Source organism: Agelaius tricolor, unplaced genomic scaffold (genome assembly GCF_023055355.1).
Source record: "Agelaius tricolor isolate 1412-34295 unplaced genomic scaffold, bAgeTri1.0.p SCAF_30, whole genome shotgun sequence".
Taxonomy (NCBI): domain Eukaryota; kingdom Metazoa; phylum Chordata; class Aves; order Passeriformes; family Icteridae; genus Agelaius; species Agelaius tricolor.
Genome location: NW_027269290.1, coordinates 7,306,375 through 7,332,494, shown reverse-complemented (window position 1 = coordinate 7,332,494; position 26,120 = coordinate 7,306,375). Strand labels below are relative to the sequence as shown.

The window sequence follows — 26,120 nt, the reverse complement described above, 5'->3', positions numbered from 1 at the left end:
GCTGTGGTGCATTTTCACCAGCAGTTCCAATCTCCACCTGTATCAGGTTCCCTGCCCGCCGCCCAGGACAGCTCTGGAGCTGTTCCAGGTCTGGTTGCCACCAGAACCTGGACCTGCCACCAAAGCTTTCAGGGACCCCCGGTCCACAGCTGATTTTTCCCTCTCCCATTTTCACTGGTTTGCAGTCGATATTCCATCAAGGAGCCTTTTCCCCGGTGTGGATGCTGTCTGACCCTGGGGAGGTGGAGCTGCAGGTGATGCTGTGCCTTGCTGGGGCTCTCGGGGCTCGGAGGGAGCCCTTGGCAGCCCCGAGGTGCTGTGCGGGCTTGGCTGTGCGGGGCTCGCTCCCGGTAGCTCGGGGCACGTCCCATCCCTCCCTCCCTCTCTCTTTAGACACTCCGGGGCTTGTTCTCGCTTCCTTGCTGCCTCCGGGCGGGGCTGGGCACCAGGAATGCGGCGTTACCGCATTGCTGAGCACGCCCAGGTGTGCCCAGGTGTGCCACACCTCAGCCCAGCTCGCACACTCCGTAGCCCGAGGGAGGATATTTTTCAGTTTTTATTGGTTTTTATTCCCCAGCTCTGTGTGCAGCCCTGCTGGGAGCTGCTGGGCCTCAGCCTGGCATGCCCGCGTCCCTCGGGGTGGGGATGGGACTGGGGACAGCAGCACAACAGGAGGAGGGACCTGGAGTCACCTGGTGGGTCCTGCTGAGCCCTCCGCCGCTGTGGGAGAGGAGCTTTGGGCTTCTTTCACCGGAGTGCATGGAAAGGGCTGGGTTTTGCTGAGGATGAAAAGCAGTTTTAGATGGAATTCAGCGCTGGGGGGTGGTGGCTGCGCTGTGAGCTGCCCTCGCTCAGCAGCCCGCACTTCAAACAGGGGCTTAGAAGTTCAGAAATGCCATAGTACAGTATAACAATAGTAAAGTTATGTTCCCATTGGCATTTAAAGGCTGGAGCTGAGGTGCTGGGAGCGGTCCTGCCCTGCCAGCGTGGGCACAGCGTGCCAGCCCTGCTGCAGCAGCCCCAGACGGGTTAAACGGAGCCGAGCCGGGTTAAACTGAGCCCATTTGGGTTAAATAGAGCTCATTTGGGTTAAACGGACCCCATTCGGGTTAAACGGAGCCCATTCAGGTTAAACGGAGCCCATTCGGGTTAAACGGAGCCCATTCGGGTTAAACGGAGCCCATTCGGGTTTTCCCCGCCCGGCGCCCGCCCGGCGCTGAGCTCGCTCCCAGGGTGTGGATGTCTGGGGCTCCCTGAATCACTCCTTTGTCATCGCTGCACCCACAGCACCTCTCTGCAGGTGAGGCAGGGCGCGTTTAAAGCCTGCGAGGAGCGGCCGGCGCTCAGAGCTCCGGCGGCTGTCGGGGGACACGGGGACAGGGCAGGTGAGGTTTCTGTGTGCTGGCAGCGTTTCCTCCCTGGGCTGTGCCACGGGGCTCCTCTCCCTGCGGGAGACACTCACAGGAGGTTTTTTATGGATTTCTGCTTCTCCTGGAACGTGAGCTCGGGCCACAGCGCCAGTTTGGGTCTGGGATTGGGGCTGGGGCGCCCAGAGGGTGCCGGGGGCTGCAGGGGGCTGTGTGTGCACGCTCCATCCCCTCCGGCCCCCATCCCACCCGGCGCCGGCGGGGCTGGGCCAGGGGCTCATTGCACTGGAGGCAAATTCAGTTTCAGCGTCTGATTTTCCTCTTCGTTACTCTTGATTTCCCCCCCATGCTATTCTGTGTAGGTTAATTAAAAGTTTCTCCCTGTGAAGTGAGAAGGGAGGAGGACCCGGAGCGAGCTTTTGAACTGACATTTTCTGCTCTTTTCAGTCTCGCTGCAAACCCTTCCCCAGCTGTGTCTGCGGCCGAATGGAGCCTGGCTGCCGGCTGTGGCCATGGGCAGTGCTCGTCCTGCTGGGTAAGGCTCGCCCTGTGCTCCCAAAGAGCAGGGGAACAGTGCAGAGCAACGCTGCTGATGGCAGCTGAGTGCAGAGCAACGCTGCTGATGGCAGCTGTGCAGTAACAGCAGAGCCTGGGCTGGATTGCAGTGCTGGGGGGTGGCAGGAGGCTGCTCTCAGTGCTGAACTGCAGGGCCAGGGGACACCAATCTGGGCTGCCCATGAAACCAGGGGACACCAACCTGGGCTGCCCATGGGACCAGGGGACACCTCCAGGGCTGCTCAGTTCCATGGGCAAGGCACAGAGCATCCCTGCAGCCCAAAACCTGGGGCCAGGGCAACGAAGTGTTTTGGAAGTAACTCTTAGTACAAAGCACTGTTATTAAAAACTAAAGGTTTCACCTCAGGGTGAAACATCCTTCTCTTTGTTGGCACGTGTCCTGGGGAGGATGTCCCGGGCATGGCTGGTTTGGTGCAGTGAGCAGCTCCTGCTTCTGAGGCTGCTCGGTGTCTCTGCCCCCTGTCTGTCTGAGGGGCTGTTGGTGTCTGTGCCCCCTGTCTGTCTGTCTGTCTGAGGGGCTGGTTGCTCTCTGTGCCCCCTGTCTGTCTGTCCGAGGGGCTGGTTGGTGTCTGTCTGTCTGTCTGAGGGGCTGGTTGCTCTCTGTGCCCCCTGTCTGTCTGTCTGAGGGGCTGGTCGCTCTCTGTGCTGTCTGTCTGTCTGTCCGAGGGGCTGGTCGCTCTCTGTGCTCCCTGTCTGTCTGTCTGTCTGTCCGAGGGGCTGGTCGCTCTCTGTGCTCCCTGTCTGTCTGTCTGTCTGTCTGAGGGGCTGGTTGTTCTCTGTGCTGTCTGTCTTTCTGTCCGAGGGGCTGGTTGCTGTCTGTGCTGTCTGTCTGTCTGTCTGAGGGGCTGGTTGTTCTCTGTGCTGTCTGTCTTTCTGTCCGAGGGGCTGGTTGCTGTCTGTGCTCCCTGTCTGTCTGTCTGTCTGTCCGAGGGGCTGGTCGCTCTCTGTGCCCCCCGGCACTGCCCTGAGCCCTGTTCCCGTTGTTGCAGCTGCCCCGCAGCCCCTGGCAGCACAGAGCTCCTGTTCCCAGGGAGGAGCCTGCTACCCTGCCCCCGGGGACCTGCTGCTGGGACGGGCCCCTCGCCTCAGCGCCTCCTCCACCTGCGGCCTCAGCAAGCCCGAGACGTACTGCACCCCCCACGGGCAGGTACAGCCCCCTCCCCTCACCCGGGGCTGCCCCGGGGCCGGGAGAGCCTTTCCCCCCCTTCCTGCCCTGTCCTCCCCATCCCCAGGGCGTGGGAGAGCCATCCGTCCATCCGTCCGTCCTTCCTCCCTCCCTTCCATCCTCCCTTCCGTCCTCCCTTCCATCCTCCCCACCCTGCAGGGATGCTCCAGCCTGGAGGGGGCTCTGAGCTGTCCCGATTGGGATGAGCTTTAAGGTCCTTTCCAAGCCCAATCTTCCCGTGGGGCTGGGATTTGTCCCCTCCCAGCCGTGCTGGGGCAGTGTCCCTGGAGCCTTCCTCTGCCATCCCCCAAGGTGAGCTGGGCACTGAGGCAGCCACAGGGCACGGGCAGCGAGGCTCTGGCATGGAGCACTGGGGGCAAAACATCCCCAGCCCTCCTGTCCCTGGGCATTGTAGTTATAAACTGAACTCATATTTTTGTGTGTCATAAACGGGAACATTCCAGCTTGGAAAAGCTGCTGAAGTTGTTTCCAATCCCTGGTTGTGTGAGGGCAGGGGGGATGATGCTGCATCCAGCTGCAGATTCCCACTCTGCTGCTGGGCCAGAGGGAGAGCTTAGTTTAGGGATAAATCTGCCCGAGCACAGGGCTGGGAGCTGCAGACTGGTGTGTCCCTGGTGTGAGCACCTCCTGTAGCCTTCCTGTGGCTGCTGTTAACCCCAAAAGTGCCTTGGGAGGAGCCCCAAGGGTTCAGTGCAGGACAGACAGAAAGCTCTTGGAAGAGATGCTCCAGAGGAAAGGAGTGGCAGCTCCCCAGTGGGGCAGAGCTTTCTGCACTGAGCCCAGCTCCTGTGACTCAGCCTTGTGGTTTTCATCCCCTGCAAACTGGAGGCCAGGACGTGGCTGTGAGCGGGTTTGTTGTAGAGCCAGTGGTGTCCTGGCAGGGCTGGACACATTTCCACTCATCCCTGAGCTCAGGGAAGGGCAGCTCCTGTCCCAGAGGGGTGTGAGCATCCAATCCTCCTGCATGCTGGGCTGGCTGCAGCACCTCTCCTCCCCCAGGTCCTTTTCCTGCTGACAGTCTCAGTCAGGCATTTCCTCCACTCCCTTCTTATGGAGCTCTGCTGCTGCTCCCAGGGATCAGCATTTGTGCTCACAAATAAGCCCCAACTGCTTCCTGTGGCTTAATTAATTCTTCCTTCCAAATTTCTGCTTATAGATGAGAAAAATGCTCAAAAATGAGCCTCTGAAATCTTCATTTAGCAATGGCTTTTGGCAGTGACTTCTATTTGAAAAGGGGGCACGGGGGCCTCGTGCTTGGGGAGTGGGTGAGGACAAACCCTGATTAATCTGCTCACCCTAAAAGCAGCTGGAAAGGGCTGGGTGCCCCCTTTGCCTGGCCCTGGGAGCTGTTGCAAAGGGCATCACTGTGACCCTCTGCATCATCTGAAGAGAGGCCTGGGGCTCTGTGCTGCCCCTGGAGCAGGAGTGGCCTGGCTGCAGGAGCAGGGCTGCACTCGTCTCTTCCAGGCTACAAACCCCAAAACTCTTTGGTTGTCGTGTCCCTCGTCCCTCGCCTTACAAGTAGCAGGGTTAAAGGGGATGTGAGCAGTTAACATTGTGCTGAGCTGGATTCTGCAGCTCTGGCTCTGGGAATGGGCTCTGCTCTTGCTGACATTTTGCTCCTTTCCTTTATTGAAATGAGAGAGCCAGAGTTACTGATAGCAAATCCCCTGATTTCTGTTCTGCAGCTGTAATTGCTGATGGAGGTATTTGATTATACCAGCTCTTAACTTGGGAGAAATCCCCACGGGTTCAGCATTTCCTAATTCTTCCCTCCCTTTCTCTACTTCCCTAATTTAAGCAAAACTGAACTCGATTTCCCTATTCCCATCCTATAAAAAGCAAACCCGTTCAATTTATAGACTCCTAGGGCTCTTTTTTGGTGACAAGCCCTGCTCTGGTTCAGTTGCCAAATAGGCACAGATCTGGGGGTGGTTTTGCAAGCTCAGCAGAGGGCAGGGGACCAGGGGTTGCTCCTGCCGGCCCCAGGGCCCAATTTTGCAACTCTGGTGGTCACTGATCAGCCGCAGCCTCTGCTCCATTGTCTGCCCGGCCCCAGATCCCTCTAACCTTTATTCTTTGCCCTCCCGATTGCTCCATGCCTGGCCGGGGTTCAGCCGGTGAAACCCGAGCAGGGCGCTCAGCATTGCCCATTGCAGCCCGGGCAGGGAAATGGCCCGGCTGGAAACCACCCGGGCTGGGAGCTGCTGCTGGAGCCAGCAGGGCAGGGAGACTGGGAACGGACCGGGAACACAGCCAGGCTGGGCTTGGGGCAGGAGGGGCTGAGGGACGCTCGGTGGGACAGCATGAGATGGACTGAGGGAGGCTCAGCCTCAGTTAGCACTTCATTTAACTACAGAGCAGAATATACATAAATATAGCTGATATATATATATATCAGAATGCATGAGAAATATCAGAATGCATGAGAAATATCAGAATACATGTAAATATATCTGATATATACCAGAATATATGTAAATATATCAGAATACACGAAAAATATCAGAATACATGAAAATATATCTTATATATACCAGAATATATGTAAATACATCAGAATACATGAAAATATATCTTATATATATCAGAAGTCATGAAAAATATCAGAATATATGTAAATATATCAGAATACATGAAAAATATCAGAATACATGAAAAATACCAGAATATATGTAAATATATCTGATATATATATCAGAATACATGAGAAATATCAGAATACATGAAAATATATCTGATATATACCAGAATATATGTAAATATATCAGAATACATAAAAAGTACCAGAATATACGAAAAATACCAGAATATATGTAAATATATCTGATATATATATCAGAATATATGTAAATGTATCAGAATACATGAAAAATACCAGAATATACGAAAAATATCAGAATGCATGTAAATATATCTGATACATATATCAGAATACACATAAATGTATCAGAATACATGAAAAATACCAGAATATATGAAAAATATCAGAATGCATGTAAATATATCTGATATATATGTAAATATAAATGTGTGCACAGCACTGAGGAGCACAGAGCAGCCCCCACTGGTACCTGCAGCCACGGGCAGGCTCAGAGTGGCTTTCACAGACACCCTGAGCATCCCTTGGGATCCTGTGCCAGAGGACAGGGGAGGAGGCAGGGCAGGAGCAGAGCTGTGTCCCTGTGCTGCTGCTCCTGGAGGCTGCGAGTCCTCACCCTCCCGCCCTGGGACACTTCTGATGTTTAAAATGTTGTGGGATGTTTATGTTTGAAATGTTGTTTGCATGGGATGTTCTGCCTGTCTCACCTGAGCTCTGTGATTGCTGGGTGGGTGTGCAGGGTGGGCAGTGCCCTTTACCAGCTCTGGTGACACAGAGCCATCCAGGGGGGCAGAGGAGAGCTTCCAGAGGAACCAGGTCCTCTCCAGGGAGATGTGAGCCCTCTGGGGCTCCTGCACAGCACAGGGGCCCTGCTGCTGATGGATGGGGGCAGCTGCCTGGCAGGGCTGCTCTGGAGCCTCAGCACCGACTCCTCGTTGGCTGCTTCCAAAAATACCGACCAATATCTGCTGGGAGGGACGTGCCAGACAGCTCTGCAGCTGTGCTGCTGCTGGGCCACCTGCCTGAGTCCCTCAGGGAGCTGGGAGCCCACGCCAGGGGCTGCAGCAGGGAGAGCTGTGCCTCCCACTCTGCCTCCTGCACACCCAGCTCTGCACAGAGCCATGGGATGGATCTGGGCATCCCACCAGGCTGGATGGACCAAAGCTCTGCTCTGCTCTGGGCTTCTCTTTGCCCAGGCAGGGTTTGCCCTGCACGGCCTGTGCTCCTGAGGGGCTGGAGGTGAGCAGCGAGCCCAGGCTGCTGCTCAGTGCTGATCTCAGCAGGCACTCAGGCACTCCCTGCTGCAGGGATGTGCCCCCACCTGCCCAGGACCAGCCCATTCCCATGGCTGCTCCCTCCTCCCTTCTCTGCATCTCATTTTCCTGGCCTGGGGGCTGCAGATTGGCACATGCTGGGAGACATCTCCTCGCTGCCTGGCACCGTGTGGGGTGTGGGATAAGCTGTGCAGCCTGGGGTTTGCAGCCTGTCAGATCATCCTGGCAGGTTTTAGAGGAGGTTTTGCTGATGTGAGAACAGATGGGGTGAGGAAAGCAGCACCCACGAGAGCTTGCTTTTGAGTGAGGGAAAGGAACTGCATTTCCTTAAGCCGCATCCCTGGGAGGTTTGTCCAACTCCTGCCTTCACCCCAAATCTGCTGCCCCCCTGACTCTGGGGTAAATCCAAACTGGGGGCAGAGCCCTCTCTCTGTGGTTTGAGCAAAACCTCAGAGCTCATTTCCAACCAGCCAAAGTGACACTGATGTCATGGCACAGAGAGCCTCAGGCCCAGGCTGGGATTTTGGGGATTTTGGGGGGTCCTGTGTGGGGCTGGGAACTGCACTCAGTGATCCCTTTGAACTCCCTGATTCTATGCTAGATCTGTGCTCCCAAACTGAATCCCAGTCCAGTTTAGGGCACACCAGTTGCTCACTGGGAAGTTTAACCATGATGGCAGAGCCATGGGAGCTTCTGCTGCCTTTTCCCATGGCCAGGGGATGGATTTGTGCCCTGCTCCAGGAGCCTGGCACAGCCGTGTCCTGCAGAAAACAGCGCTGGAACTGAGTAGTGTCCTGGGGCTGGAATAGGGAATGACAGAACCTGGCTCTGCAGGGGCCTTTGCCCACCCCATTGTTCGATAACCCCAAACCTCTGTGTGTGTACAAATTCCCAGTGCTCTCCAGAGCGTTCCCAGACAGAACTGGGATGGTGATTGGTGTCCCTATGGAATATTGGTGTGCAAGGGCTCCGTGCCAGGGGCTGCCTGCACAGTGCTCTGTGCCCTGGGGCAGAGCTGGGACCCCCACGGCTGGGAGGGGTCTCTGCTCCACGCCTGCACAGCTCAGCTTCCCTCTCTGCTGATGACAAGGGCAGTTTATTTTGGGCTCCGCTCCTGTGCCAGGAGGTTTTTATTTCAAGGGCTCTCTGCTCATGTTAGAATGGCAGCAGGAGCTCCTGAAATATCCTTGGTCAGGGGCCACCAGGTTAAACTGTGAGAGGTTGGCTGCCCTGCATGAGCAGGGAGGCTGCTCAGGAGCTGGGTCACAAGGCCAGGGCAGGAGGAGAGCAGCATGGACCTGCCATGCTCAGCCACTTGCAGGTTGTTCTTTGTGGACTTTTCCCGCTTTCCATTTATGTCTGAGACGTGACTCTATTAATTCTGAGCACGGGAGTTTTCCCTCTCACACAGCTGTGCTGTGAATTATCTTTCAGAAGTCTGGAATGAATTTCCCTTCATCCCAGAGCCTCCATAACCCTGATTTTGGGTGACTGGAGCAGCCTGGAGGCACAGAGGGTGAGAAGTGATTTCCTTGCAGACCCAGACCCCCTTTTAGCTCCCTCCCCACTGGTTCCCAGCAGAGCCTGGCAGGGAAGGGTGGCTGTGCTGGGAGCCAGCACTGATCTGCCCAGAGCAGATCCCATGTGCACAGGGGCCTCAGGGCGAGGGGAGAGACCAGGATCTGACTCCATGGTTCAGAAGGTTTGATTTATTATTTTATTATATATATTACATTAAAACCATACTAAAAGAATAGGAGAAAGGATTTCATCAGAAGGCTGGCTAAGAATAGAATAGGAAGGAAAGATAACAAAGGTTTGTGGCTTGGACAGAGTCCGAGCCAGTTTGGCTGTGATTGGCCATTAATTAGAAACAACCACATGAGCCCAATCCCAGATGCACCTGTTGCATTCCACAGCAGCAGATAACCATTGTTTGCATTGTGTTCCTGAGGCCTCTCAGCTTCTCAGGAGGAGCAATCCCAAGGAAAGGATTTTCCATAGGAGATGTCTGTGGCAGATCCCCAGAGCTGCCCTGCCTCTGGTCACTCCGTGTGCCCCTGGCAGCTCCCAGGCATCCCCTGAGCCTGCTCAGGAAAGGAAATGGTGAAGGCCTGGGGCAGGGATGTGCTGCTGCTGGAGCTCTCCTCACCTTGGGCCGTCATTTTTGGTAATTCCCTCTGTCCCAAGGAACTTTGAGCCACATAGTCACAGCCCGTAAGGGCAAATCCTGCTGTTGTGCAATGCAGGGCTTTCACAACTCACTCCAAGGATGTGGCATGGATTTGGTTTCCAGTGTTAATTTTAGTCTTAATTAAAAAAACTTAGTGGGGGGGAAAAAAAGAAAAAAGGAGATTTTTGCAGCCAGCACAGCCCTGGGCTGCCTGGGAAGGGTTTGTCTCACACCCTGAAGCTCCATTTTGATTTAGCACCACATCTGAGCGGGGCTGCAGCTGCACGAGGCTGCTGGAGAGCGCTGCTGTCCCTGGCTGTGTGAATGAGCTCATAAGTATGCACGAGTCACTCCTAATGCATAATTTAGCCGAGATTAACCTTTCCCCTTGCAGGAAACCTTCCTTTCTCGTTTGCTGAGCACAGTCAGGACTGGTGGGAAGTTTAATCACCGCTGGCAATTGTTCACTAGATTATTTCTGTGGATAATTCCTGCAGCTCCCTGACAATTTGCTGCTTGTGGCCATTATCTGAAACGAGCTCTGCCTAGTCCTGATTAAATTATTTGTGATTCTCACTGGTAGAGCCAGGGAAATTGCATGATTATATATTTTCAGTGCTATGTTTGCTTACTTTGTGATATTGTTATCAATACTGGAGTTTGCCAACTCCTGTGCTGGGGTATTTATAGACAGAGAACATAAAGATTGTGGAAAATACAGAAATAGATGGGTTCCAAGTGAGGATCTCACTGTGCACCCAGCTGGGGAAGGCTCCCAGGCCTGGGACAGAGCAGCCCCAGGTCTGGGCTGTGTGAGGAATGAAACCACTGATTAATTTTTGCAAACCACAAATTAATTGTTAAAGGGGAAACCATTAATGGTGGTGTCCCTGTGTCCCAGTGGCTGCCACCCTGCTGCCCTCCTGAGCCCAGGCCTGGGTCTGGGTCCCTTCCCCAGCCTGTGAAGGGCCCTCTTTAGGGTTCGGGTGGGATTTGGCTCCTCAGTTTTAAGCATCCTGAGGAAGGTTTCAGCACAGGGGTGCCTGTGCAGTGCTGTTTGTCACTTGTCACCCCCTGGCCTTGCTCAGACCCTGAAAGCTGATTCCCCTCTGGGGTCCCAGCATTCCCATGCCTCCAGAGCCACTGCAGCCCCTGCCAGCCCTGCAGAGGGTGTCTCATTGCCTTCCCTGTGCCAGCTGAGCCCCTGCCAGGCCCAGACCCCAGGGTGACATTTCTGAGCCATCAGGGCTGGCTCCTGCCATCCCTGGCACGCTCTGCTCCATCCTCCCTAATCCCTGTGGATGTGACAGACGTGTCCCACTGCTCCATTTGGGAGGCTCCTCTGCTGCTCAGGCCATGACACCTCAAACTCCCAGGGGGTTTGGGCTGGAGGATGCGGTTTGGTTTGGATGCAGTTCCAGTGCCCTGTCATGGGACACCTCCACTGCCCCAGGCTGCTCCAAGCCCTATCCAGCCCGGCCTTGGGCACTGCCAGGGCTGGGGCAGCCTCAGTTTCTCTGGATAACCTGTTTTCCACCAGGCTGGAGGTGCTGAGCCCTTCATTTCATGCCCTGAGCAGCATCTTCCCCCTCCCAGTGGTCTCTGCAATCCCTGGCTCCTCTCCAAGTGCTTCAGCTGGGGCTTTTCTGTGTCCCCAGGGAAGCTGCTGTGGGCTCTGCCACCATCTCCCTGATTCCCCATCTCCCTAATTCCAAATTCCCCATCTCCTAATTCCCCATCTCCTAATTCCCTAATTCCCCATTTCCTAAAATTCTCCATCTCCCTGATTCCCCATCTCCCCAATTCCTGATCTCCTAATCCCCAGTTCCCCATCTCCCTGATTCCCCATCTCCTAATTCCCAATTCTCCATCTCCTAATTCCCAATTCCCCATTTCCTAAAATTCCCCATCTCCCCAATTCCTGATCTCCTATTTCCCTAATTCCCCATTTCCTAAAATTCTCCATCTCCCCAATTCCTGATCTCTTAATCCCCAATTCCCCATCTCCTAATTCCCAATTCCCCATTTCCTAAAATTCCCCATCTCCTAATTCCCAATCTCCTAATTCCCAATTCCCCATTTCCCCAGCCCTGCCCTTCCCACCTTGGCCCCCCCTGGCTGTCTCCATCCCAGTTTCCTGGTGGTCCCTGCCCACCCCGAGCCTCGGCTGCTGTCCAGCCCTTCCCTGTCCCGGCTCTTGCTCAATCTCTGCCGTTCTGAGCCGGCCCCGCGGTGGTGGCTGGCGGTGCCTGCAGGGAGCGTTGCCTGGTTGGTGACAATTTGGGTATTGTTTGCTCCCGGGGGACGCCTTTCTCCTGCTCCCTGTGCTGAGTCTCTGTTTACTCCCTGGGTTACTTGCTCAAGTGAAGGGCTGAACTTTGAGCCACTCGACTTCCACCCCCTGGCTTCTCACCCACTGTGAGCTCCTGATCCACTCCCGGGGGAGAGCCCAGGGGGCTGAGCATGGCCCGAGCCCTCGGATAGGAGAGAAAGGCCCTGCTGGTCACCAGACAGCCCCTGGGCTGTGTGGAAAGGGCAAACCGGTGCTGAAAGGCTGCAAAGGGCTTTCTGTCCAGTGTTGGCCTTGTGAAAACCGGGGCGGTTGCTTAAAAAACCGCAATTTTGATGGTTCGCCAAAAATCTGTGTTAGTCAAAGGTGTTTCGGGTTTAGTTTTTAGTCCATAAAACCTTAAGCTGTGGCTTTCAACAAGGTGTGGAGGCCTTAGTGCCTGAGTGTCATCAGTCTTGCTGATCTGTGGTCCTTCAGCTCTCTCTCACTGAGCTGATGCTCCTTGGTCCGTAACACACCCACCCTGCCTTTCCTCCCCACCCCCGAGGCCTCTCCAGGGGCTGCTGGGGTGGTCACTGTCCTTTCTTTGCAGTGGAGCATGAAGTGCTGCAGGTGTGACTCGAGGCTGCCCCACAGCCACAGCGGGCACCGCGTGGAGAACGTGCTGTCCTCGGCCGGCCGCGCGCGCTGGTGGCAGTCCCAGAACGGTGAGGGCACAAACTGCTGCCAACAACCCCCCCCGAGGGGAGGAGGGCACGGTGCTGAGCTCTGGGGGTGGGGAGGAACGGAGGAAATGGCTGCTCTTGTCCCCAGCATGTCCCTGTGACGGTGCCCTCTGTGCCCGCAGGTGTGGAGCGCGTGTCCCTGCAGCTGGACCTGGAGCAGCTGTTCCAGCTGCACAGCGTGGTGCTGCACTTCAGGGTGGGTGTGAGGGGGCAGCTCCTCTGCTGGTGAGCTGTCACTGCCCGGTGCCAGTCCCGGTGCAGCCCCGGTGCCAGCCCGTGTGTCTGTCCCTGCCCGCAGGCGCCGCCCGCAGCGATGCTGATCGAGCGTTCCCTGGACGCGGGCAGGACCTGGCAGGTGCTGCAGTACCTGGCCTCCGACTGCGCCACCGCCTTCCCCCACGTGCCCCGCGGCTCCCCCGAGGGCTGGCAGGATCCCCGGTGCCAGGAGCTGCGGGGGCACCCCGTGCACGGGGGCACGGTGGGTACTGGGGGCTTGTGGCAGGGAGCCCTGCTGGGGCTGCGTGGGCAGGGCTGCAGGGAGAGGGGGTGGCCTGGGAGCCTGGCACACCTGGTGAGGGGTGGAACCCTGGCACACCTGGTGAGGGGTGGAGGGTGGAACCCTGGCACACCTGGTGAGGGATGGAGGATGGAAATCTGGCACACCTGGTGAGGGGTGGGGGAGATGGAACCCTGGCACACCTGGTGAGGGCAGCCCTTGGGAAGATCCCTGCTCCTCTGCAGGGACGCCTTTGCTGCTCTGTGACAGGCAGGGGTTGTGTCCTGTGCAGCTCTAAACGCTGTCCCTGTGTTTAGCGACATTGGGCAGAGGCAAGTCCAGTGCACACAGTGCCAGGAGCAGAGAGCAGCTCGAGTTTCTGCTTTCTAACCTGCTTTCTTTCCCTCTAAGGTGAAATTCAGTGTCCAAGACCTGGGGTCTACAATCAGCTCCTCCTACAGCCAGGCCATAGGGAGTAAGTGATGGGCTCCTCCAGGGCTGGGAAGGGAGAGGGGAATGAGGCTCCTCGTGGTTCTCCCTGCAGCGTTGGGAAGTGCTGAGCTGGGGTAACCCCTGGGGGACCCTGAGCTGCACCTCTGGGCTGTCAAGGAGCAGCATTTGGTCTTTGCTGATGGCTCAGCTGCTGCTCTTTGTGCCACGTCCTCCTTCCCTTGCTCACTCATCCCCTGTCCCCCACAGGGCTGGGGCCCTTCACCAACCTGCGCATCAACTTCACCGAGCTGCCCCATGTCCCCCGCCAGGGCTACCACTCACCCAGCACCTTCTATGCTGTGACAGAGCTGCAGGTGCTGGGCAGCTGCTTCTGCCACGGCCACGCTGAGCACTGCAGCCCTGCAGGGGAGCAGCAGGGCACGGTGAGCTGGCCATGGGCTGCCAGGGGGCTGGGTACCCTGGGATGGCTCTGCCATGGGCTGCCAGGGGGCTGGGTACCCTGGGATGGCTCTGCCATGGGCTGCCAGGGGCATGGACACCCTGGGATGGCTCTACCATGGGCCTGGGCACCCTGGGATGGCTCTGCCATGGGCTGCCAGGGGCATGGACACCCTGGGATGGCTCTGCCATGGGCTGCCAGGGGCATGGACATTGCTGGGATGGCTCCACTGCCTGCCTGGGGTGCTCCTTGGGACACCTCGGCCACAGTGACCAGGAATGGGCTGTGGGAGGCTCTTTGCTGGCCATGAACGGGTGAGGCTCCGTGCTGAGGGGCTGCCCCAGGGTGTGTGACCCCATGTCTGTGCAGCAGGTGCCCGGGCACTGCGTGTGCCAGCACAACACGGCGGGGCCGCACTGCGAGCGCTGCGCTGCCCTGTTCAACGCCCAGCCCTGGGCCCCTGCTGAGGACAGCGACCCCCACGCCTGCCAGCGTACGGCCAGTGCTGCCCCCGGCCCAAATCCCCCTGCCCCAAGCCCCACCCAGCCCAAATGCCCCACTCCAAACCCCACCTGGCCCAAATCCCCCTGCCCCAAGCCCCACCCGGCCCAAATGCCCCACTCCAAACCCCACCCGGCCCAAACCCCACCTGGGCCAAATCCCCTTGGCCCAAATTCACCCGGCCCAAATGCCCCCCACCTGGCCCAAACCCCACCTGGCCCAAATCCCACCTGCCCCAAATGCCCCCACCTGGCCCAAACCCCACCTGGCCCAAATGCCCCACTCTAAACCCCACCTGGGCCAAATCCCCCTGCCCCAAACCCCACCTGGCCAAATCCCCCTGCCCCAAATCCCCCCACCCCAAGCCCCACCTGGCCCTAATCCCCCCGCCCCAAACCCCACCTGCCCCAAATCCCACCCGGCCGCAGCTCCCAGCCCTTCCTGGGGCTCTGCAGGGCTGTGCTGACATGGTGTCTCAGCACCTTTGCCTCTCCCGGCTGCAGCAGTGCCCTGGTGCCACTGCGGGGCTGTCACGGCTGTCCCTGTGTCACAAGGGAGCCTTGGGCACCCTCTAGTGCCACCACTGCTGCTGCTGGGGGGTGTGCACGGTGCTGGCTCCAACGGAGCCGTTTGCTGGGGTTTTTCAGGGTGTGACTGCAATGGTCACTCGTCCTCGTGCCACTTTGACCCCGAGCTGTACCAGGCCAGCGGTGGGGCCAGCGGGGGCGTGTGTGACAGCTGCCAGCACAACACCGAGGGCAACAACTGCGAACGCTGCCAAAGCGGCTTCTTCCGCAACCCGCGGCGGGAGCTGAGCCACCCCGAGGCCTGTCTGCGTGAGTGCCCCCCCAAAAACCCCCCAGCACCTTCCCCAGGACCTGCCCCCTCAGCTGGGCCCTTTCCTGCCTGTTTGCAGCCTGTGAGTGTGACCCCGATGGCGCCGTGCCCGGCTCTGTGTGTGACCCGGGGACAGGGCGCTGTGTCTGCAAGGACAACGTGCAGGGCGACCGCTGCCACCTCTGCAAGCCTGGCTTTGCCCAGCTGGCCGGTGCCAACCCCGCTGGGTGCCGCAGTGAGTACCCCTGGGACACCCGTGCCCCCGGGGTGCCCCCTCTGAAAGGGAGCTGTGTCCTGCCCAGCTGTGGTTTGGGGTTCTCGAGCCAAGGGCCCGTTTTGTACGGGTTTAGAAAAGCTTTGGGGGTGGTTTCAGGTGTGAGTTTAGCAAAAAGCTCAGGGCAGGTGGGATTTGCGGGATGCAGCTGTGTCCTGAGTGCCCCCAGGGCTCAGGGGGTGATGCAGGTGCAGCTCTCCTGTTTGGGGGTGCAGATCTCCTGTTTGGGGGATGCTGTCAGAGCTGGGTTCAATTCTCCTGTTTGGGGGATGCTCTCAGAGCCAGGTGCAGCTCTCCTGTATCTCCTGTTTGGGGGATGCCCTCAGAGCCAGGTGCAGCTCTCCTGAGCTCAGGTGGGCAGCAAGGGAGGCGAGCCCCCCTTGGGTGTCTGGGAGCTCCTCCCAAGGCTGCTCCTCACCCACGCCCTCCCTGTTTCAGGGTGCACCTGCAATGCCCTGGGCACACGGCAGGACACCGTGCCCTGCGATGGCGACACCGGGAGCTGCTCCTGCCTGCCCAACGTGGTGGGCAGCGACTGCGGGCAGTGCGCGGCCGGGCACTGGGGCCTGGGCAGCGGGCAGGGCTGCCAGCCCTGTGCCTGCCACCCCCGCGGCTCCCGCAGCCCCCAGTGCAACCAGGTACCCCCAGCCCGCTGGCAGCCTCCTCCTGGGGGCTCCTCTTCCTGCTGCAGCTTTTCCTCTCCATTCCCTCGGTTCTCTCCTTTCCCCTTGCTGCTCGGAGGGGCTCTTGGGGATTGAGCTGCCCAGACCAGGGTGACGCTGCCATGGCTGTGTCCCCTCACTGTGACCTGTCAGAGCATCAAACCCACCTTCTGGGGGGCTCCTTTGTCCTGTCCCATCCATAGGAACCTTCACAAAAAGTGCTGTGTGCTCCCCAGTGCATCCCACTCCTATTTTGCTTCTCCTAATTCTTAGAAAACACCACGACAGACTATTCAGGAAAATGAAAGAAAGTGGTAATTATTGAGGCAAGATTAAGTCGCTTTAACAAGCCTGATATTTATCAAGGAAGTCCTAATAAGACATCTTCATCCAGGCGAGGGAAGTTAATTATGCTCATTTGTCAATGAAAAGCATGTGTACCACTTCAGGCTTAAGAGGCAACTGGGAAAATTAAAGTTAAATGTAAAAAACCCCAAACCATGACAAATTCTAAGAGCCTGAGATAGGTTCCAAATGAGCTCAGCGTGGGGAGGAGACCTGGGATGGCAAAGCAGCTGCTCGTGGGCGATTGCTTTGTTTTTGAAACAAGGCTGAGCATCCTCCTGGTGGTGCTGGGGCCGTTTGGAGCCTGTTTGCATCCTGTGCCAGAGCTGCAGCCTGGCAGGGGCACCTCGGGCACGGCCTGGGCACAGACTGAGAGAGGAAATGGTCCATGGCTGGTTTTGGTGGTCAGGAGCAGCTGGGGGAGAGCTGTGCCCAGTGTCCCTGACGTGCTGCCCTCTCAGTTCACAGGACAGTGCCCGTGCAGGGACGGCTTCACAGGACAGACGTGCTCGGCCGTGGGGCAGCAGCAGTGCCCGCCCCGGCACTACAGGGATGCACGGGGAGGGTGCACAGGTACTGCTTGGGCTCGCTGCTCCCTGGCTCAGAGCACGGATTTACCCACCAGTGCCCTCCTGGGCGAGTCCTGGGCCCCCTGGGCTGGCCCTGCAGGGTCAGGGGCTGTGCCAGCTCCGGGGCTGGGGGCTCTGCCCATTCCTCTGCCTGTGCCAGCAGGAGGGGACGGATGTCAGCTTGGGTTGGGACTCATTAACCCTAATTAAGGGGCTGATTTTATACGGCTATAAAGTTATTCACCACCACCTCCTGTCTCCCTCCCCCTTCCCTGTCCCAGAGTGTGACTGTGACTTCCAGGGCACGGAGGAGAGGGGCTGTGAGCCGGCCACGGGTCGGTGCCTGTGCCGCACCGGGGTCACCGGGCAGCGCTGCGACCGCTGCCAGCGCGGGCACTGCAGCTCCCAGCCCGGCTGCCAGCCCTGCCACCCCTGCTTCCACAGCCTGGATGGGGACATCCAGCTCCTGCACCGGCGCCAGGCCGGCCTGGCCAACACCACAGCGCGGCTGCCCGCGGGCACGGGCGGCTCCCAGCTCGGCCCCCGCCTCTCGCGGGCACAGGACAACCTGCAGCAGGCCCTGGGCATCCTCGGGCACCCCCCTGGCACCCAGCAGGGCCTGGCCCAGGCGGGCAGCGCGCTCGCTGCCATCAGGTGAGGGGTGGGAGCTGCCTGTGGGGCACAGCCCTGATCCACGGGGAGCTGCTGGGGTTCCTCTGGGAGCTGCTTGCACGCTTCTGCTTTGATTCTGTCCCTGCTGTGCCTGGCTCTGCTCACGAGCAGCAGCAGAGCAGCACTTCCACCTGTCTGTGCCCGTCCCGCTCCCACGTCTGTCTGTCCCCTGTGCAATGTCCCCAAGGCAGGAGGAGCGTGGGCAGCCTGCGTGGTGGCACTCGGGGCTGCGTGGTGGCACTCAGGGCTGCGTGGTGGCACTCAGGGCTGCGTGGTGGCACTCTCAGGGCTGCATGGTGGCACTCAGGGCTGCGTGGTGGCACTCTCAGGGCTGCATGGTGGCACTCAGGGCTGTGTGGTGGCACTCAGGGCTGCATGGTGGCATTCCCAGGGCACATCCATCGTTCCTGGTCCCTGCTGTGGAGGGGCTGCAGCCCAGCTCCTCTCTGCAAACCTGCAAGGCCCTGGTGTGTCCTTGGCTGTCTCTGGGCTCGCAAGTGCCCCTTTGCCAGGTGCTGGCAGTGCCCAGCACAAGTGGCCCTCTCAGCCCTGCTCTCTGCCTTTCTCTCTCCCAAATTCCCATTTTGTTCCTGTTCTCTGCCAGGGAGCAGGTCCGAGGCATAAATCCCGACCTTCATTTCCTGGATGACACTGCCTCTCTGTCGAGGGAGCTGGAGGCCCTCAACAGCAGCTTGTTTGTCACCAGCTCCCAGTACCAGAGCAAGAAGACCCAGTTTGAAACCAGCCTCAGCACGGATCTGTCAGGTACAGCTCTGCAGCTGCAACATCTCTTAATTTGCAGTCATTAATTTACCTCAGCCTGACTGCCTGGGGTTTTTCCCTGGCTGGTGGATGAGAGGGGGATTTTAACCCGCTGTCAGCCTCAGATCAAACACATCTCCTCTCCAGTGAGGGCTGCTTCCCACGCAGCCCGGCCCGTGGCTTGGGCTTTCACACTGCTGGGGGATTTGCTCTGGGTTTTGGGGCTCCAGCTCATTGTGTGTTCCTGTGCCCCCCAGCACCACCTCTGCTGCCAGGCAGGGGTGGGAGGGGACATCCCTGCTGGGAGGGCATCACTGCATCCACGAGGCAGCAGAGAATGGAGGCTGACACAGATGGAAGGGATGGAGGGTGGGGAAGGGAGCCAGGCTGCTGTCAGCCCCTGGGGAGGAGAAGAGCTCACTAAGCCCTGTGATGATGCTGGTGCTTGCTGCCATGAGTCCTGCTCCAGCTCCTTCCCTCCAGGGCCTCACTGCTGTCCCCTCCCTGCCACAGCACCCAGCTTGGGGATGTGCCAGCTGTGCCCAGTGGCACCAGGACCGCTCACTCTGCACCTTTCTGTCCTCTCAGAGCTCCGTGTCCTGGCCACCCTCCTTCCAGCCTGTGCTGGAGGGGAACGATGGGGCTGCTCAGGAGCTGAGCAGAGCCTCTGAAATCTGTCCTGCCCTGCCCAAGGCCAGCATCAGCGGGTGTGCCTTGACTGGCTGCAGTTTAGTTTCAGCCCTGAGCTCAGTTTCGACTCCAGCCCTGAGTTCAGTCCTTCAGGAGACCTCTGAGGGAATGGCTGGAAGGTGTTTGGAACCAAAAGGAGTTTTTGTGATGCCTTGGTGACTAAGCCTGCACCCTGTCCTGTGCAGGAATCCAGTGCAGGGCAGAGGCAGTGCCTCCCCGAAGGGCTGTGCTGCACCTGTGAGTCATTTGTGCCTTTTGTCACCTCAATTCCCACAGGAGCCCTGCAGACGATCCGCTCTGCCCACCGCAGCTCCAGCAGCGCGGGCAGCCTGGCTGGGGGAGCCCAGGGGCTGCTGGCCCAGGCCAGGCAGAGCCGCCTCAGCGCCATGGGGCTGCAGGGGGACCTGGCTGGGGACACGGCCCGGCTGCTGGCCCTGAAGGGTGACCTGGCCTCGGGCCCCGACCTCACCCCTGTCATCAACCAGGTGAGGATGCCAGGCGGGTTTTGGACTTGCCCACGGGTGTGTCTGGTTCTCGAGGGGGCCCTGCAGAGCTCAGGAGGCTCATCCTGCAGCCCTGCTCCTCTCCTCAGGCACGGCAGGACCAAGCTGTGTCCAGGCAGACTCAGCTGGAGAACTGGCCGAGCATCCCCTGCCCAAGGATCACAGATCCCACAGCTCTGCCCTCCACCCCCTCCCTTCCTGTCCTTTTCCCTGCAGGGACTCTCTCACGTCACTTCTCGTATCTCCAAGACCCCCTTAATTTCTGGCTGAGGTTTCTCCTATTTCTCCTTCACTGCTCTGTTATTGCCATGGAGACCCATTTCGGTGTCGGTTGCTGTGGAGACCACCAGCCTCCCCTCTCTGCTGCTGGGGGCACCAGCACGTTCCGAGCCACCAGCCTGGCCTGGCTGGGCACGTGGAGGTGCCCTGCTGCCCTGTGAGCCTGGGGGCAGCTCTGCCAGCTGCCAGAGTTAGAGCTGCTGCTGCTGCTCCCGGGGGCTGCTCGTGCAGCTCTCCCCAAAGCAAACAGGGCAGAGGGGTGGCTCTGCAGGGAGGTTTGCTCCACACAGATGTGCTCTTACTCATCGGGAGCCACTGGGGCTTGGCTCCTGTTTCTGCTGCAGCTGGGGCTGGTGATGCCATGCTGACCAGGTGCCACTGGCTCAGGTGGGGGCAGCCGGCTCTGCCTGCCCTTCTCTGACTGGCACATCTCCAGCGCTTTGGGCTGTGCCACCTGGGTCACTGCCAGCCTGCTGGGCTCCCTCCCGTGCCCACACAGCTCCTGGAGCACGGGCTCAGCAGGTCCCAGCCGCCTTGGCAGGGTGTGCCATCCCTGTGGGGCTGTGTTTGCCTCCCCACGGGCACCGAGGTGCGTCCAGCTGGGCACTGCCCAACCCCAGCTCTTCTCTCCCTGCCCAGGTGTGCGGAGGGGCCCGGGTGGAGCTGTGCACCCCTGCCCGCTGCCAGGGGCTGCTGTGCCCTCGGGACAACAGCTCTGTCTGTGGGGCTGGCCAGCCCTGCCACGGCCTCTTCCCGCTGGCTAGCGGGGCCCTGGCTGCGGCCGGCCGGGCGGCCAAGGAGTTCAGCAGCCTGAGCGCCCGGCTGCGGGACACGGCACAGCTGGTGAGTGTGGGCACTGCCCGTGCCCTGCTTGGAGCTCTGCTTACCACAGCACAGAGAGGAACACCTACCTCAGACTCTGCTCAGGGCTTCACCCCGTGGGCAGCTTCAGAAATCCAGGGATTTTGGAGCGATAGGCTCCCTGCTGTGTGTGGGTCCTGCCTCCCCAGCTGAAGGCACTGGACACAGCACAAGGGAACCTCTCTCCCTCCTGGGTTGGGATCAGTGTGGCAGAAGGGCTGGGAATATGGAAAACTCTCAGATTCTGCATGTTTGATGCATTCAATACAGACAGAGAGGGTTCATGGGTTAGGGCTCTTGCAGCTTGTTTCTGTACCTTGCAAAGAGAAAGTGAGGTTTCAAAGTGATTCAAAATTCATTTCAAAGGTGTTTTTAAAAGCTGAGTGGTGCTACCTCTCTTTGAGAGCTTCCTTTGTGGACACAACCCTTAGTCATTAACCTTTAGAGCCCTTTGAAGCTCTGGCACAGTGAGAACAGGGTATTGCTGCATCTTTATAGCATTATAGCATCGTGCCCGGCCCAGGCCAGAGCTGTGGGCTCTGGGGGGAGCAGAGGCCCCAGCAGTGATTTATTTCTGTGTGCAGATCCAGAGGACAGAGCTGTCGGCCAGTGAGATCCAGAGCAGCACGCGGCGGCTGGCGGAGCAGCTGGGGCTCAGCAGGACACAGCTCCAGGGGGATGTGAGGCGTGCACGGCAGCTCCTGCAGCGCCTGCGCGCCTTCCTGGCAGGTACCAGGGCTGGGCAGGGCTGGGCAGGGCTGCAGCCTCCTCCTGCATGGCAGGTACCAGGGCTGGGCTGCAGCCTGCCCTCTGCATGGCACAGCTGCTGTTTAGAGTGATCACAGAATCACTGGGTTCAGCACAGACCTCCAAGGTCACAGTCCCAGCTGTGTCACCAGCCCAGAGCACTGAGTGCCACGTCTGGGTGTCCCCTGGGCGCTCCAGGGATGGGGTTTGCAGCCAGCAGTGACCTGATGCACTGAGGTTTTCTGGCCACGCTCACTGATGCAGACAGACAGACAGATGACCCTTCTCTGGAGCAGGCTGTTAATCAGATGAGCATTCCTTATTGTCCTACAAACTGATGGGGTGACTTATTGTTCACAGACAGATTGTAATAACATAATGAGCCTCCTGAGCATTAGCTGAATAAGAAAATCAGGTCATTTGATGCTGCCTGGTGTTAATGATGAGTGAAGATATTTCTGAGCTAATCGCGGGGCTAATGTCCCTTGGGCTCTGCCTGCTTCTGATTTATTAACTTGTATTTGTGAAATGAAAAAAGGCTTGTCTTGAAACACACCCTCATCTGCTCAGTGAGGGCTGCCTGACTGCTGTGGGCTCAGCCATGGTGTTAGCATTGCCAAACTCAAGACATCACTTCAGCTTTTTCCTGAAAGTTCTGCTGGTGTGAATGAGAAGTGCATGGAATTCAAGGAGATGGGTTCAGAAGGGATGCTGGAGGCTGTCTGGAATGAGGAGATGTGTGTGAGACGTGCATGGGTGTCTGCCCTCCTCCTCCCTTGCGTTCGCACTCCCACCTTCCTTCCGCTGTCTGTCTGCAGACAAGGACACGGATCCTGCCTCCATCCAGGAGATCAGTGAGTCAGTTCTGTCCCTGCGCCTCCCCACGGACGCTGCTGCAGTCCGGAGGAGGATGAGCGAGATCCAGAGGCTGGCGGTGGAGCTGCAGTGCCCCGAGGACATCCTTGCCCAGACGGCCGAGGACATCGCCAGGGCCAAGAGGCTGCAGCAGGAGGCAGAGCAGGCCAGGTGGGTGGGGGTTCAAGGCTATTCCCAGCCAAGGGTCCCTTGCCTGGGCTGCAACTGGTGGTTCTCAGCTGGGCTCAAATCTTGCTCTGCCCGAGCTGTCCTGACTTGCGCAATCTGAAGTTTTAGGCTGGGATCTTCTGTGTCCATCCTAAAAGAATGAGTCTGCAATCTCCAGACACCTCCCGGGGCCCCAGTGCAAATAAATCTCCCCAGAATAGATCCTGTTACAGATTCCAGGACAAGAAGGGCTTTATGGAAAGCAGGGGAGGCTTTGCTCTTATCTCGAGTGCCTGCGCTGGGAGATGACAGCGTTGCCCTGGTATTAGCTGATATTGGTGACCTACATCCTAATTGCACAAGAGAGCATGGGTAGAGTTAATGGGCTATTTGTTTTCTAGGTGAAAGTTGGGACAATTATTCCACGGTCCCTTAAAAAGTAATTACAGGGTGTCCTTGCCAATTTGGAGCATCTGCTTTGTCACAAGTTGACTTGTAGCAATACCCCAGCGAGAAGGTCAGCGGGATAAATCTGTAAACTCCTTGGCAGTGTCTGACACCTGCTTAACCTGCTGGAAGTGATGAGACAGGGGAGCCTGGCTTTCTCCAGGGCTCTGTCACCCAGCCTGAGCAGTCCCACTGTGAGCACAAAACTGTTCATCGGGGCTGCTTCTATGGTTATTGCTTTCCCTTTGACACCTTGTCGTACACCATGAAATAAACATTTCAGACTAGTTTGAAGGAAGGCATTTATCTCCCCTTCTTAGTTTGTCTCCTCTGCTTGAGGCTGTGAAGTGGAACTGATGTTCCTCTCACAAGGAAACCCAGTGGAGTCCAGATGTGTGGGTTTTAGGGATGGGACATTGTTACCTTCCCATCAGCAATCCTCTCCTGCTTCCCAAGCTCCTGATTTTACCTCTGTGCCCTGGACTCCCATTCTTTGCCCTTTTCCACCCTCACTCCTGGCTGCTTCCCACCTCTCCCCAGGAACCGGGCGAACGCTGTGGAGGGCAGCGTGGAGGAGGTGCTGGGGAACCTGCAGCGAGCCAACACGGTGCTGCTGGAGGCCCAGGGGGCCCTCAGGGGCTCGGGCTCCTCGCTGCGCTTCATCCAGGAGCGTGTGGAGGAGGTGAGGGATCCCGGCGGCCTCCCTGCGCCCCGTCCTTCAGCCAGCAGGGCTGGCACGGGGAGCCTTTGGGTGTGACTCATCCTAACAGGGCTCCCTGTGCCTGCAGATCGAGGCCGTGCTCGGGCCAGCTGAGAAGAACGTGGTGGCCATGGGGGCCGGGCTGGCCGGGCTGGCCGGGCGGCTCTCACAGCTGCAGCGCAGCACAGAGCAGAACCGCCTGCGGGCCGGGGACACGCGGGACACGGCGGGGACAGCGGCACAGCAGGCCAGCAGGGCCCAGCAGGTACAGCAGGGCACCAGGGCCCAGCAGGTACCGGGTCACAGCAGGGCCCAGCAGGTACAGCAGTGCCCAGCAGGTACAGCAGGCCAGCAGGGCCCAGCAGGTACAGCAGGGCACCAGGGCCCAGCAGGTACAGCAGGGCACCAGGCCCAGCAGGTACAGCAGGGCCCAGCAGGTACAGCAGGTACAGCAGGGCCCAGCAGGTACAGCAGGGCACCGGGGCCCAGCAGGTACCGGGTCACAGCAGGGTCCAGCAGGTACAGCAGGCCAGCAGGGCCCAGCAGGGCACCAGGGCCCAGCAGGTACTGGCTCAGAGCAGGCCAGCAGGGCCCAGCAGGTACAGCAGGGCACCAGGGCCCAGCAGGTACCAGTTCAGAGCAGGTACCAGCTCAGAGCAGGGTCCAGCAGTGCCCAGCAGGTACCAGTTCAGAGCAGGTACCAGCTCAGAGCAGGGCTCAGCAGGTACCAGGTCACAGCAGGGCTCAGCAGGTACCAGCTCACGGTGTGCCCACAGCCAGCTGTGCCATGGGTGATGCCAGGACACGTTCCTGTGCAGTTATGGCTGCTGAGCTGTCACACCACAGCATGGTCCTGCTGCTGAGCCTCTCCAGAGCCATTCCCAACCCTGAGGCCATTTCTGGTCTGTCCTGCCTGAGGCAGAGCAGCTCGTGGAGCTGTCTGTCAGTCTGTGAGTGCATCACACGCTTGGTAACAGACAAAGCTCTGGTGCAGAGCTTTAATCCATTTAACATCCAAACAGGATCCAGCACTGGGAATGCCCCTGTGCCCAGCCTGCTGGGTGTTAGCTGCAGTGTTTTTGCCTTTCCCCAGGCCCTTGCCCAGGTGAAGGAGCTGTACTCAGAGCTGCAGAGCCGGCTGGGGCAGGGCCCCGCGCTGGGCGAGCGGGGCCAGAGGGTGCAGAGCATCAGCCAGGAGGCACAGGCGCTCTTCCAGGAGACCGTGGGCATCATGCTCAGGATGGAAAGTAAGGCTCTCCCAAACTCAGTGTCATCGTGCCCTGGGGAAGGGCTTGGACTGCAGTGGTGTAATGAGGGACACTGTGACCGTGTGCACAGGGGTCTGAGGGTGAGGGGAGAGATGAGGATCTGACTCTATGGTTCAGAAGGCTGATTTATTATTTTATGATATATATTACATTAAAACTATACTAAAAGAATAGAAGAAAGGATTTCATCAGAAGGCTGGCTAGGAATAGAAAAAGAAGGAATGATAACAAAAGTTTGTGGCTCAGACAGAGTCCGAGCCAGCTGGGCTGCAATTGGCCATTAATTAGAAACAACCCCATGAGCCCAATCCCAGATGCACCTGTTGCATTCCACAGCAGCAGATAACCATTGGTTACATTTTGTTCCTGAGGCCTCTCAGCTTCTCAGGAGGAAAAATCCTAAGGAAAGGATTTTCCATAAAATGTGTCTGTGACAGGAGACAGGAGACACTTTGGGCAGTGAGAGGGTGGGATGTGGGCTGGAGCTGGTGCTGCTGTGCCAGGAAATTGAGGGTTTTCAAGGGTGCCACCATGAAGGGGAGCCCTGCCTGCAGTGCCACTGTGCTCCCATTTTCCTCCACATGCTCATTTCCATTTTTTGGCATTCAGAACTCAAGGGAGTGGTGTTTGGGGGCTGTTCAGAGGGTGGGGAGCAGAGGGAGTGCAGAATGTTGGTTTTCTTGCCCTGTCAGAGCTGTGCAGGAGCGAGGCGGAGGCTCAGCCCAACCCCACCACGTAACCCTTCCCTTCCCTGGCCTCTCTCCTCAGCTCTGGAGTCAGAAATTCAGGAAGGCAACAAGGCTCTGGTGTCCAGGGTGTCGCGGCTGTCAGGGCTGGAGGAGAGGGTGGGCAGGATCCGGGACAGCATCAAGAGGAAAGTCGCCTACTACGAGAGCTGCTCCTGAGCAGCCTGGGCATCGCTGCCTCCTCTGCACACACCGACTGCTGTGCTCATCCCACTTTCCAGCTGGAGCTCTCCTGTGCCCAATTCCCTATTTTTAGCAAGTTAATTTTCCGTACCTCTGGAAAAATAGCTGCACTGAACTGAAGGAGCACCCCCATGGAGGGGGTTGGACTGGCCAGAGCTGCCCCGTGGTTGGAGGAAAAAGGGGGAGAGACCTCAGGCTCCCATGGCAAATAAACACAGCCCCAGGTTGTTATTTCCAGAGGGCTTTATAAACTGGGAAGTTATTTTTTTTTCTTCTTTTTGCCAATTCAAGCTCTTTAAGCTGAATTTCACTGTTCAAATTAAAGCCCTCCTGTGGGGTCTTCTAAAGCTTTTTGTCTGTGCTGCAGTTAATTCTTCAAACATGCCACGGCTTCAGTACTTCCCTCTGAGATCTTCCTTCAAATAAGCAGATCAGAGAAGTGGAGAATTTTATCTCCCTCTGTACAACAT

General features: G+C 58.2%; 1 protein-coding gene across 1 annotated transcript; it reads left to right on the top strand.

The window, feature by feature from the left end:
• The first annotated feature begins 1,853 nt into the window (after positions 1-1,853).
• Positions 1,854-26,009, top strand: LAMB3 (laminin subunit beta 3). The gene is made up of 22 exons (XM_071450330.1): positions 1,854-1,902; positions 2,933-3,090; positions 12,061-12,175; positions 12,316-12,389; positions 12,492-12,671; positions 13,101-13,164; positions 13,389-13,564; positions 13,954-14,074; positions 14,730-14,918; positions 14,999-15,154; positions 15,632-15,831; positions 16,662-16,773; positions 17,051-17,423; positions 18,046-18,206; positions 19,170-19,378; positions 20,315-20,518; positions 21,121-21,265; positions 22,102-22,309; positions 23,294-23,435; positions 23,542-23,718; positions 24,547-24,700; positions 25,490-26,009. The coding sequence occupies exons 1-22, from the start codon at positions 1,854-1,856 to the stop codon at positions 25,624-25,626; spliced, it is 3,504 nt and encodes a 1,167-aa protein (XP_071306431.1). The 3' UTR covers positions 25,627-26,009.
• The last annotated feature ends 111 nt before the right edge of the window (positions 26,010-26,120 follow it).

Excerpts from the sequence above, each read along its gene's own strand:
- LAMB3 (XM_071450330.1), top strand. The coding sequence starts at position 1,854 with ATGGAGCCTGGCTGCCGGCTGTGGCCATGGGCAGTGCTCGTCCTGCTG. Across the intron at positions 1,903-2,932 it reads GGCAGTGCTCGTCCTGCTGG|CTGCCCCGCAGCCCCTGGCA; the intron begins GTAAGGCTCGCC and ends CCGTTGTTGCAG. Across the intron at positions 12,176-12,315 it reads CTGGTGGCAGTCCCAGAACG|GTGTGGAGCGCGTGTCCCTG; the intron begins GTGAGGGCACAA and ends CTGTGCCCGCAG.